Source organism: Semicossyphus pulcher, unplaced genomic scaffold (assembly GCF_022749685.1).
Source record: "Semicossyphus pulcher isolate SPU_LCO1_2020_fin unplaced genomic scaffold, fSemPul1.0.p SCAF_6, whole genome shotgun sequence".
Taxonomy (NCBI): domain Eukaryota; kingdom Metazoa; phylum Chordata; class Actinopteri; order Labriformes; family Labridae; genus Semicossyphus; species Semicossyphus pulcher.
The window spans coordinates 4,714,655-4,728,820 of NW_027211737.1; the positions used below are offsets into that span (position 1 = coordinate 4,714,655).

The 14,166-nt window shown below is 40.0% G+C and overlaps 1 protein-coding gene across 1 annotated transcript; it reads right to left on the reverse strand.

The window, feature by feature from the left end:
* Positions 1 to 10,022: 10,022 nt before the first annotated feature.
* On the reverse strand, positions 10,023 to 14,166 carry LOC138610507 (alpha-(1,3)-fucosyltransferase 7). The gene is made up of 2 exons (XM_069683270.1): positions 13,946 to 14,166; positions 10,023 to 11,547 (listed from the first exon to the last, which is right to left on the reverse strand). Exon 2 carries the CDS (start codon positions 11,507 to 11,509, stop codon positions 10,460 to 10,462), a length of 1,050 nt encoding a protein of 349 aa, XP_069539371.1. The 5' UTR covers positions 11,510 to 11,547; positions 13,946 to 14,166; the 3' UTR covers positions 10,023 to 10,459.

Consider the following 14,166-nt stretch of genomic DNA (forward strand, 5'->3'; position numbering starts at 1 on the left):
ATGGCACGTGCGTATGCACTACAGGAAGGTGTCACTTAGTACCTGTCCCAAAGATGGTTGGGGGAGAAACCATAACATAAAACCCAGGGAAAAGAAGGGAGGAACAAATTTAAAAGCAAACTGACAACGAGCCTCTTATCAGAAAAAAACACGAAACATGAAGGCCTCAAAGGAAAACACCCTCCTTCCACAGAGGGAGAAAGCTAATGCTGTGCTTTTTACACTCTCTCCTTAATTGGCAAGTTGACACATTACCTGCTGCATCAAAGGGAGAGCAGCACCTGAGGAGCACACAAGTGAGAGAGAGAGAGAGAGAGAGAGAGAGAGAGAGAGAGAGAGAGAGAGAGAGAGAGAGACAAACACGCAGCACGTAAAACCTCCCCCCATAAGAACATGAAGTGACATTTTCTCAGTGATTTTATCTTACTTTAGTTTTGTAAACACACTATAGGCTACAGTTTCAGTTCGTTTTTCTAAAGCCGAAAATGTTTTAGACAGTCTGGTTTTATACAGGCCACAGGTCTTCATCTCATCACTGACAAAACATGAAATTAATTAAACTTATACACTCTTGACCATAGTAGGCTATTTCATTATGAAAAAAAAAGAGAAAAAACTGTTCATTTAAAATGAGTGCTGCTGTTATTATCGAGAGACTGCATTCAAACAGCAAAACTGTAAACTGTAATGTAAGGCAAAAATAACCTCAGAGGACATGAAATAGGCTTTTTAATATTGATACATTTAATTTCAAATAGATTGTTTTATTTCTACTTCTTCGAGTCCCTTGACCTTTGACCTCTCTGATGTGGAGAGGGAAGAGAAACTCCTTGTTAACAAATATGTGGATCACATTTGTCAACTGTTGAAATAAAAGTGGAGCAGCCTGTAAACTCATAAAATAAAACTGACAGTTTAAGGCCTCTCCACCTTTGTGTTGTATGTGTTGTGTTGTAAGTGGAGCTTTTTAACTTTAGTTTAAATATTGTTGTGTATGGCATGTATTAACAGCATCAGAACATGATGAACAGTAACTTCAGTGTTCATTGAAATGTGACTTCCTCCACATCTAAAAACCCTGATAAGTTTGGTTTGTTCATGAAGAGTTTTTTAAATTAATAATATTAATATTATTAATAATAATAATAATAATAATAACTAGTTAGTTAGTGTTTGGTTTGCACACTAACAGTGACCATTCTGAAGGCTGTGATGCTCTAAGCCATTATCTACAACAGAGATCAAATGTTGAAACTCAACTTACAAACTGGACTTTAAAAAACAATATATTTTTATTCCAGGATCAACTTTACAGACAAGTAAAAAGCACAGCCATGGGAGCTGCCTACGCTCCCAACTATGCTGGGTTATACTTGGGACTTTGGGAGGACAGGTACCTGTCAGCCAATCCAATCCCAACCCAACATTTAGTGGTACGGCAGATACATGAATCACCTTTTTTTCATCTTTTCAGGGTCAACAACACCTTCAGGATTTTCACCTGTACTTCAACACCAGTAACCCTACCATCAAACTCAGTTTGGAATACAGTGAAACAGAGCTAAATTTTCTGGACCTGAGAATTATAGTCGACGGTCATGGACAACTACATACGTCGATTTATAGGAAAAACAGTGACAGAAACACCATCCTAAAGGCTGATAGTTTTCACCTTAAAAGCCTAATTTCCAACATTCCTCATGGCCAGTTCCAAAGGTTTCTAGACAATCTAAAAGTCATGGCCATTGAAGTAATCCCTAGTAGTGTCAGGGTCGGTGACGGGCTGAAACGCCTCCTGCAACGTGAGACTTTTTGGCTCGACACCCTCAAGGCCATGTCCTTCCTGGGCCTTAATGAGGAAGTAGATTTTTCGCCCTTCCTCTGATGTTTTCTGATACAGCACTAAACTGCATCTTCATAGGCACAGGTGGTTTCACGCTGTTTCAGTATATCTCTACTTTCATTCTCTTCATTATTCCTCACTCTACCCTGATGGTTATAGCTTTATGAAAAAGTCTCTTCTACTTGCATTTCTATCAGTGTCAGATTGTCATATTTCCATTTTTGATCTGTGTTAGATTGTCATATATTTCCTTTATAGTTTAAAGATTATTCCTTTTTATATTGTGTTTCTTTACCCTTACCCTTCTGTAAGTTTTCATTTAATTTTTCAGGGTCACTCAGGTTCGGTCATTTAATTTACTCTTGTGTTCATTTATTTGTTTAGTTTGGTTGACCTTCACTCATATGAGACTTTCTATGTTTTTGTGACTTTTGGTTACGTTGACATTCATGTTTTATACCTTCTTTTCTTTGTCATATGGTGTATGGCCTTTTCATTTCTTATGTTTAGTCACTTCTGAAAAAACAAATTCACCCATGTGACCTGTGTCACATGACTTGATCAGGGTTAAATTGCTGCACCTGACAGCCTTTTTTAATGTATGTCCTGATGAAGTCCTGCTGAGTCGAAACACGTTGACTTGACCTATCCATGTTACAATCAAGGATTTTTATTCCACACCAGAGTGCCTCGGATCCACACCTTGGATTTATTTACCGTCAGATAGCTGGACAGTCATTCTTTCTTTGTCTCTACTTAGTTATTGATTTATTTCATAGTGTGATGCACAAAAATGTGCCACTGCAAACAAAACAAACAAGTGATAAGACAGAATGAGAACAAAAGAACAGTTACACCTCAAAATATATCAAACAATGTCTAATAAAGTATGAAAAACATCAAACATAAAGCGTGCTACTACGCTGTTGGAAAGCCTTAAACACAAACTCAGCCAACTGAAATACTTCATGTGTGAATAGATACTGAAGTCTGCATTCATCAGACATGGAAAACAAATCAGGAAAATCTGCAGACATTTTACTGAAAAGGTAACATCTGAGATTGTGATACAGAGGACAGTAACTAAAAATGCATGTCATTTTCAACTTCTCCCAGATCATTGAGGAAACCCTTTCTGTTCTCCTCTGGAATAGAGTAAAAGCGCTGTGTTTCCAGAGCCAGAGGCAGGATACCTCACCTCAGCTAGGCTAGGGCAGACCTCTGTGCTTGGGTTAGGTTCAGGGTGACATAAAGCTCTAATCAAACATTGGGCCTCTTGCAGCAACAGTCTCTTAAATGTTCTTTTAATTTTCTGTTAAGAGAAAAAATAAGGGAAGTCAACGCTGGATGCACCAAACGTTCTTAACCATCCCAATCTGCTCTTACCCAGGAGAGCTGAATGATGAATTCCACTTAATCTCAAACTGGAGGGGCATGGTTGATGTAATTAGCATAGGCAATGCCCCTTAAACACCATATAAGGGCAGGTGCATGTTGTGCCGTGCGCAAATCGGAAGAAATGCCACCGAAAAAAGGTTGTAAGAAGAAGACCTACAGCAGTTGCGAAATCGAAGTACTTTTAAATCAACTTCAAGATATAATCTCAAAGATTTTCACTTAATTAGAATCTGTTAAGTCACTATCTATCGCCGAAGGAGGTAACACAATTGGGACATGTATGCCCATAATTCCCTTGTATCACCATTAGGAGCCGCCCAATAGAACGAAACTGAAAACTGTGTTAGCCGAGGGACACACGGTAACTGAAATAAAAAAAAAAGCGGTTTGATATGAAGATGGAAGCTGAAACGGCTCAGCAGCCATTCATCCGTCTCATATTAGATCTGTGCGATATCTCAAATTACACTCTCTGCTAAAGGCCTGGATGGCCAAAGCATCTAACAGCTGTATGTGAGCTATTCAGAAGCAGAAAGCACACAAGCATCCATTTTATAGTCTTAATTGGGATCAATTGAACAGTAGTATCTCTTTAGCCCAAAAATTTAATAATCCAATCATTATAATTACCCTAAAAAAATATAATGATATATGTTTTTCAGTTTTAAAACTTATATTTCCGTGCATTGGACAAACATTTGTAGACCGTGAAATCCGGAGGCTTTTTTTCTTATCTTGGTAAGAGTGCTCTCCACCAGTCATTTTATCTTACCCAAGAGAAGAGCAAAAATAAGAAAACATTGGTGAGTCCAGGAAACCAGTGGGTAAGAACAAAATAAGAAAAACTCGTGGATAAGATCAAAAATAAGAGAACATTTTTCCTTATGTCGCTTCTTGCATGAGGCCCAATATGTCCTTAACTTTGGTTTATTTAAGACTTCTTTAGACCATTTCTGTTTAAAATTTTCAAATAGTATTGTTTTAATTTGACTGACACTATATGATAATTTGTTTCTGTTGGAGACCTGCTGCAAATATTTTCGAAAGCTCCCTCGACCAAGGATAGTTATTTGAGAGATCCCAGAGAAAGATGTTCTTAGTTGGTCTGTTATCTGGTATGTTAATCAATCTGTTCCAAAGTCCAAATCTGTTCCAAAGTCATAACTAAATGCTCTTGAAAACAGACAGAATGAGCATTAAAACCAGGATAAAGTGTCATAATACATTATAATAACATGGAAAATAAAACATACTTGGTAACAGAAGTAACAATAAGACCAAAACAAACAAACATGAACATATGATCAATTACATACGATGGGAATTTTAAAACTATGCAGTACCCTGTTTAAAATACACGTTGTCTACATTGTCCTTATTTGCATTTATGGGGTTAAAATGTTTGTAAGGGATAATAGATGTGAAGTGACTAAAAAAATGTGAGCAGTCCTTCAAGCTGTCATGCACTGCTAAGAGTTGCTTTATTGGTTTAGACAGGTGTCACTCATGCAGGGAGTCGTTACCTGCTCCTAACCAATCAGGTAGAGGGGCGGGACGAGTGTAGCGCAGAGAGGACAGAGACGAGAGAGGCGGGAGAAGGAAAAAAGAGAACGGAAGAGAGGGAAACTTTGTTTGCAAATTTTGTTTAGTACTGTTACTGAAGTATTTTATTGACCAAATGTTATTTTTGTTTGTACTACGTTGAGAGTGAGTTGTTTGAAATCTGTGTTTGGTCGGTAAAATCACGTTGTTGATGCTAACGCTGTGACTACGTTTTGAGCTGTCGCTAATTAGCCGAAGCAGCCGCTAGCATAAGGTGCGTGAGGAAGAAACCGTAATTCTTTGCCAAGTTCCTGAGTAAGTATAGACTGTTGGAAACTACAATCATATGAACATTTACCCTTATGATCAAGTAGTTTATTTGTGGTTGGTACATTTTAAACAGTGTGCTTCGGATCTGCTGCCAAGCCAGTGATGGTGCTTTGAAGTGCTCGGGACTCGCTTCAGCAGGGTGGAGTATGGCTGGCTGCACATGCCACAGCGGTGTTTCTCATCACACATGGGACATTAGGTGTGTCGAAGGAACCGTGAGTAGAGACAAACATTAAAGAAAGGATTCAAATGAGCTCCAACATTGTGCCAACTTATGGTACTAATAGACTAGAATTTATTTTTTTGTTTGTTTCATAAACAAATGTTATTTTTAATAACATTTGAACCTTGTTGTACAGTATTTTTCTCGAGGAACTTTTGCTCACACTAACTGTCTAGCTAAAATCATAAGCTAAGGCAGAAACCTATGTAGTTGGTAAATGGACTGTACTTATACAACAACCATTCAAAGCTGCTTTTACACTAAATATCAGATCACATCACCCATTCACACTCACATTCATACACTGATGGCAGAGGCTGTTACGTAAAGGACCTGGGGTTCAGTGTCTTGCCCAAGGACATTTCGACATGCAGCCTGAGGAAGCTGGGGATCGAACTTCTGACCTTCCAATTGAAAGACCACCGACTCTACCACTGAGCCACAGCCGGCAGGGGTCGACAATGAGCACATTTTTTCAAGATTACTGCGGGGTTCTGCGTAGAAAGTAATTTCGGCCCGTTTATCAGAACTGTGAATCTCAGGAGGGCTACTATATTGTTTACATTGTGGGCTAGTGGATCCTACTGGCATAGCAGTTAATCTACTGGCCGGTCCTTTGTTGTTGTTGTTGTTGTTGTATATCCTCTATTAGTAGACCTCTTACCAACTCATCACCCATGCTAAACAGATACTGAAGTTTGATACTTAAGTTTGTGTATGTGTCGGTCACAACGTCTCTGCAGCACAATATTTAAATTAAAATGGTATTTTGTACACACTTCACCTTGAATAAGTATTGCGCGTTATTGCAGCAGGCCATATTGCGATTTCGATTAAATTTTGATTAATTGTTCAGCCCTACTAAACAGTATCATAGAGTCATCAGGTGTAAAACGATTACTCTATTGCATGGCGTTGCCATATGGCAACAATTACTTTATCTCAATTTTACTAAAGGGCAGTGATATAAAATCCATGTTTTACTGTTTAGATGTGAAAAGGGGACCTTTACTTTAAAAGGACAAATACTTAATGATGTCACATGACTAGGAAATCCTGTTTGCAGCCCCTTTTATCATGGACATTTGACACTGACAAGATCATGATCTAAGGGCTCCCAAAGTTGACTGATTGTTCGATATTTTGGCAAAATTCCTTCAAGAAAAAAAGTGAAATACTATCTGGGGTAAGTTAACTTTTCATTTTTATCATTAAAACCAGTTTAGATGTTAAATGGTAAAATGAATTTGTTGCCATATGGCAACTATATGCGAATATGGAAGTGATCTATGTGCATTCAACCTATTGGGCTGCAATTGACTTACATAGCACTAGGCTACTCTGAGACTATGTTTACAACTTTTGATTACATTCAAAAGGGAAAAAACACATTTTTTTATTTATATTTTGTAATTTCAGACATTTTGTAACTGTAACTTTTAACAACAATGTTTTCTTCCTTGAAGATAATATATTGTAGATGCATTACAGGTGGGAAATACACTGATATATAGTCCAGACAGTACGGTAATTGGAATTGTAGGCAGCATTTTGTGCTATTTTTTACTGTATAGCCAGTTTACATGCTGCTTTCATCCATAGAACATGCAAGCCAGATTCTCCTATGTGTGTGTGCACACACATGAGTGAGTTTCTGTGTGTAAGGAGTTGACTTTGAGTTGACTTTAGGAAGGAGAATAGGTTACTGCAAAATGAATTTGTTACCCTTCCATGATGTATGTAGAAAGTAAGATTTTTTAAAAAGTAAATAATAAACCTAAACAAAAATAATATGTTTCATATATAGCACCTTTCCATCATAGTTATTTACAATGTGAGTCCTTATGTTAAATTTCACCAGGTGGACCAGTGAGGCATGCTGTACCAGAGTTCCATAAGGTGAAAAACCTGAAGTGGCAAACAAAGAAAACAATTCCACCAGTGCAACAATGGAAAGAATCTCTACCAGAGTTAACTGGAGTATCAGAACCAGTAAATTACTTTCGCCGCCTTTTCCACAGAAGTAATAGAAGATGTCGTCAGGCAAACTAATCTCGTGCGTTACGGTGTGATGTTACTAGAACCCTCAATGTTACTGCAGACATGGAGCAGTTCATTGCACATGTTGATGATGACCAAATGAAATGAATGATATTGAATGAGAATAATTAAGTGAAATTAAACAGGAAATAAATTTGATTTTGATCAAAAAAATGTGTGTAACTATCTTATGATGTTATTGCCAAATAACAATTAAAATTATATTAATTTAAGTGTGTAAATATTGAGTTATACATTTCACTAAGTATAAGTTGGATTTGTTTAGTCTTGCTTTCAATAAAGGGATGTTTTTAGAGAAAAATAAGATTTTATGGTACTTTCCATGATTGTGCATTGTTGCCATAAGGCAACAATTTACCAACTACCCCCCTATAAAAATATTTTAAAAAAAAATTCAAATATTTCCATGATTTAAGTCATTTTAAGTGATAAAAACACATTAAAATTTTAATGTACAAAATAAGAGTTGTGCAGGAGGACTACACCTATTTTACAAAAACACACAAAAACTGTCCAGCCTATTTTGGTTGCTGCTCTGAGGTTCTGAAAAAATCTCCCATTTTTCTTCTACCACTGACAATTTAAAATCACATTTATACAGACGTCCTCTTGCTGCATTTTATCCTGTTGTTGGCTTTATTAAGAATAAATAAAATGACCTGACTTTTCCATTATAGCCATGAATTAACTCACACTGATTTAATGGAGAACATAATGAGCAGCAACCTTATATGACTGCACTACCTTCATGTCACCAGCAGGTGTCAGTCATGTCCGTTACTTCAAACCTGCAGTGCTGTAACCCTTTTCAACTGCGTTAAACATCCAAAGCCTTCATGGGTCCTTTTCTGACCAGGTACACTTGAGGCATGTTCACATTAAATAATAATTAGTCTTTTCCTTAGCAAAGAGTGCAGATGAAATGAAAAGTCCATAACATCAGAGAACGGCTGGCCCTGCTGTGAAAGGACTCCTACTCCAGGTCCAGCGATTGTTTGACAGTGCAGTATTGATTTGTAGTTCTGGAGCAACTTTTTAACACCTGGATAAACTTCCTCTGTGATCGGGGATGGAGCGCTGCTCAGTGCCATGCAACAGCCTTTCTGCCAGAGAAAAACCTCTCAGGTGATCAGACGGTCTTCCAAAAAGCTTTGCTAGTTTACAATGTCTGGAGAATTAGGAATGTCCAGAGTTGCCCTTTCACAGTTAAAGCACACAACAGGAGATTGTCATGTCAGATGTGTTCTCGCCTTATGGAAATACTTTGCTTGCTTCAGGCGAGGGATGCAGGGGGCAGGACATGATGAAAAATGTTATAACTCAGCGCTTTTAACATTTCCTTCAGAAATAAAACAGCTTTTGTTTTATGGGAAACAGGAAGACCCCTCTTCCATTAAAGCTAGCTTAACGGTGAAGCGTTTAGGTTCAGTGAAAACGCAGCGTCGGCCGCATGTGCAAAATATAGCAGCTGTGGATGAGAGGAGAGTTGACTGCTGGAAGTCAAAGATGTGTTATTTTAATTTACCTTCTGCTTGTTCAACAGTTGTTTGATTAATTGCAGAAATGCAAGCAGAGACTATATATTTTTTTATTCTCAATCCTTATGATTTTGGCACAATAAACAGCACCCAGAAAAGGAGGTCTTCGCCTGGAATCACCGCTGGCTGCACCTGAAGCCCTGAAAAATCCTCCTTTTCTCCCAGAGGCTACATGATCGTCAGAAGATAGTGGATGCGTTCCATGACTGGAAAATAGCTAACGTTAGCATTAGCATGTAGCTAGCTAATATTATCTACAGCAAAAATTGGCTGACTGCATTAACTCCTGAAGATGTTATAGGATACGATAGGAAAGGGTTAAACAGCAATTAACCACTTCACAGCTAACATTTTACTTTCCTATTGTACGGTTCAACACTCATTGTAACTGTTGCTAACAGGTTATTAAATGTCTTGTTTAGAAACATGGCGGAGAGTTCATCTAGATTATCACAGCCTGTTGTCTCTTCAGTGGCTGATTATTGTGAATGGGTGAACTGGTAGATATTTGTCAGAGTCACTGAGTTCATACAACTTACAACCTAAAGTTTCAGCACTTAAACATAGGGGTGGGCGGTATACCAGTTTCACATAGTCACCGGTGTCACGTTCTGCCATGATATGGATTTTGCAATACCGTGTGTGATAAACACAAATGTTTTGGTTTTCGTACACGTTTTCCATAACTTATCGACAGAAAAAAGTCGGTCTAATATCACAAAGTGCATCTCTTCCGCATAGCACACAGAGACCTAGCGCTCTGCATTCAGGGTGTGTGTGTGTGTCACTTGCCTGTAGACATGCGCGCGACGCTGCAGCCCTTCTATATAATGTCGGCGGAATGATTGAGTCATACGCGCAGTTATGTGAGTCGGCTTTTCAGTGAATGTGAGTTTTGTTTCCAAAAGTTCCCGTCACGAGGCTGGTCACGCTGATTTAAACATACAGTACATTTGAACACCGTAAGAAACGGAAGATGACAAGTAACCCAGCTGCAGCCCACAAGTCTATTTGTAGTCGCTGAACCAAGTGTGGAAAAGTAGGAGGGGATTTTTATTTTGTAAAACAGACTTAAAGTCCCAAATAATATTAAGTAAAATTGTTAATTGTTTATATGTACATAAAAAACACATTGATGTGTTCCCTTACATTAACAACAGAGCAAAAAGAGCAAGAATCATGTTTTAAGTGGAGCACCTTTTCATTTAGGAATACCGCAATATAATACCAAGACCGCCAAAAGGAAAATAAATATTAATAGATATAGATTTTAGGTCATATCGGCCACCCCCGCTATAAACCTATATATAAGACCCAGACTGGGAAAAAAAATACTGTGATATACCATGAAACCGCAAGTGAAACAGATTATTAGTCATACCGCCCAGCATTAAACATTATAACAGTATTTAAGCTTCCACCCTGAGCGTGACGTCATAGGAGGCCACAGTTTGAATTTGGTGAATTGCAGGTTGTTACAAGTTTCATCTCATCTTGTGGCGTCTCTTTGGTCTGAAGCGGCCGTTAGCTGTGAACCCAGCCCTCCAGGTCCTCGTAGACTCTGTGTGTGGGTAAACTGGGGTATTGAACACAGATCTGGCACAGCCTTTCTATCCAGTCAGTGTAGGTTTTTATTCTGTGAGTGCGCTGCCACTCAAAGTACTCCTCATACGCCCGCCTGTCTGCAGCCACACGCTTCAGATAGGCAGCCAGATCTGCTGTGCTCCTGAAATCAGACACATGGATGAAGGACCCTGGGGGGGCCAGGGCCTCGTATGTGGCCCTGCTGGGGCCGAGGACCACCGGTACGACTCCTGCTTGGAAAGCGTTCCTCCACAGCTTCTCACTGATGTAGTCAGTGGCTTCAGAGTTCTCCAAAGACAGGTAAAAGAAGCACTTTGCAATGGTGGGCAGCAGCTTCCTGTGTGACAGCGGTTTCTTGTTCCACCTGCCGTACACCTGGATGGGGACGTACTTTTTTAGACTCTGGTAAACAGCAGCCCGAGCCTGCTGAGGCCGGTATCTGCTCACCACCCAGCCCACCAAGCAGGAACGGTTTGGAGCGGCATTAAGGCCGTGTCCATCACTTCCTAACGCGGTCTGTCCATAAGGTACAGATATGTCTGCATCCCGCCTGTAGCTCATGGTCCAGTTGAAGAGGCCGTTGAGCTGTGAGAGGTTCACGTTGTTGACGGGAGGCTCCATGGACAGCCACACCCACCGCTGGGAGGCCGGGCGGTCCCGGTGCAGAGGCAGCAGGGAGCGACCTCCGCTCAGCTCCTGGTGATGGAAGACGACCACATCTGCAGCGGAGAAGGTGGAGGTGTTATCAGTGAGGAAACAGCTACTGATGTTGTACTTTTCCAGGCATTGGTCTCCACGGAGCCTGAAGGAGCGGCCAAACGGCCGGTGCCACAACAGGATGCTGATGTTTCTCTTAGGACCAACTGGGTGATATTTCAGCAGAGGGAGCGTCTGCTCTAAGAGGCTGTAATAAAGCAGAGACGAGCTGAGGAGGAGCAGCAGGAGGAGGAGGAGGAAGGATCCAGATGTTGTCATGGCTACTGGGTGCATTCCAGGTCAAAGGGGCACAGATCACTGGTGTGTAGCTCCTAAAGAGGAAGGAAGGGCAGATCAGAGATATTATTCTGCTTTCATTTGTTCTCATGAGGGCAGGAACTGCAGAGGGTACGCTGCAAACACAAACACACCTCTTTTATTTCTTCTGACTCCACGTTTCAGCTGATTACTGTTGTTACAGGATGATTCACAGTGAGCTTCTAAGAGATGTAACAAACACAAATCAAATATTATAAGAAAACTGCAGTGATCATTCTGAGTTTATTTGTAATCAGACTTTTTGAAAATTATTTTAAAAACTGTTAAAAAAAACTCATCAGTGTTTCTCACTCATTTCTGCTCTTAAATGAACGAAACTTAAACATGTTAAAAAGCTGAGAGGACAAAGACAGCACAAACTAAAAACTCAGCAGCTCCTATAAAGTTCCACTGATCTCAGATTTCACACAGATGTAGGAGACATGATGTAAAAGGTGTGTGCTGATTTTCATAGCTGTAACATTCGGTGTGGCCGTGTTAAAAAGTTGTTCCTCCATGTTTGAGCTCATGTAGTTCGGGTTGTTTTAGGGCCATATTAAATGAGCACACTTTAATAAACTAGAGAATGTTGTCCTTCCAATTAGTCATCAGGTAATATTTAAAACAGTTACACTATATCAAAGCCTATACAGTACTGTGCAAAAGTTTTAGGCAGGTGCGAAAAAATGCTGTAAACTAAGAATGCTTTCAAAAATGGAAGTGTTAATAGTTTATATTCATCAATGAACAAAATGCAGTGAATGAACAGAAGAGAAATCTAAATCAAATCAGTATTTGGTGTGACCACCCTTTGCCTTCAAAACTTGGTACACTTGCACACAGTTTTTGAAGGAACTCGGCTGGTAGGTTGTTCCAAACATCTTGGAGAACTAACCACAGATCTTCTGTGGATGTAGGCTTCCTCAGATCCTTCTGTCTCTTCATGTAATCCCAGACAGACATGATGTTGAGATCAGGGCTCTGTGGGGGCCAGACCATCACTTCCAGGACTTGTTCTTCTTCACGCTGAAGATATTTCTTCATGACATTGGCTGTATGTTTGGGGTCGTTGTCCTGCTGCAGAATGAATTTGGGGCCAATCATACGCCTCCCTGATGCATGATGGATAAGTATCTGCCTGTATTTCTCAGCATTGAGGACACCATTAATCCTGATCAAATCTCTGACTCCATTTGCAGAAATGCAGCCCCAAACTTGTAAGGAACCTCCACCATGCTTCACTGTTGCCTGCAGACACTCATTATTGTACCGCTCTCCAGCCCTTCGGCGAACAAACTGCCTTCTGCTACAGCCAAATATTTCAAATTTGACTCATCAGTCCAGAGCACCTGCTGCCATTTTCTGCACCCCAGTTCCTATGTTTTCATGCGTAGTTGAGTCACTTGGCCTTGTTTCCATGTCGGAGGCTTTTTGGCTGCAACTCTTCCATGAAGACCACTTCTGGCCAGACTTCTCCAGACAGTAGATGGGTGTACCTGGGTTTCTGAAGGAAATGTTAAAAACGTTGCCCATTTCTTTGTGCTTCTTCCAAAGAGCTTGAACAGCACATCTTGAAACCCCAGTCTGCTTTGACATCCTTGTCTGGGAGAGACCTTGCTGATGCAGTATAACTACCTTGTGTCTTGTTGCTGTGCTCAGTCTTGCCATGGTGTATGACCTGTGACATGAAACTGTCTTCCACAGCCTCACCTTGGTAGCAGAGTTTGGCTGTTCATCTCCCAGTTTTAAGCCTCCTACACAGCTGTTTCTGTTTCAGCTAATGACTGTGTTTCAACCTACATGTGAAACTGATGATCATTAGAATCATTGGTGTAATTGGTTGATCATACACCTGACTATAATCCTACTAAATCTCTTACTTTGTGCAAACCTGTAAGAATTAATGTTGGTTTGAAAGCTAAGGTTAGTAACACCAAATATTGATTTGATTTAGATTTTTCTTTTGTTCGCTCACTTTGTAAATTGTCATTTTGTTAATTGATAAAACAATTATTTGTATTTTTGAAAGCATTCTTAGTTTACAGCATTTTTTCCACAGCTGGCTAAAACTTTTGCACAGTACTGTATGAATTTTAAAATCAGTCACTGTCTGATCAGCACATCTGAACTGTTCAGTGTGGGCTGCTGATGAGGCGTCTTGTGAAATGAAACTGGCAGATAGAGGTTTTGTAAAGATGGCACATCCTGGCAGCTCGGTGCATCACAAACTCAACATGACTAAGATCAGAAGAGTTCAGAGAAGAAGGAGCAAAGAGACGTGAACAATAAATCCCTGTGAGACCTGATTTTACACACCTGGAGGACACATACAGCAGCATCCTGTACATTCTGATTCTGCAGGAAAATCTTCATTTGAAATAAAAACAGGTTTGCAGAGGCGTTGGCACTTACCCGGGTGACATGATACCCGTCTGTCTGCTGCCCGTAAAAGCTTCGTCCTACTCGACACGTTCTTCAGTATAAAGGAAATCCTGCTGCTGGCATGATTTTGACTCATCCTGCAGGCTGGTACACTGAGTCTGGTGTGTCTCATGTTTGTAGGATTAAAGGTGGTTAAACCGTCAGCCATCAGCACACTGTGCCACCATGCCACTCTTCTTTCACACCCTTTG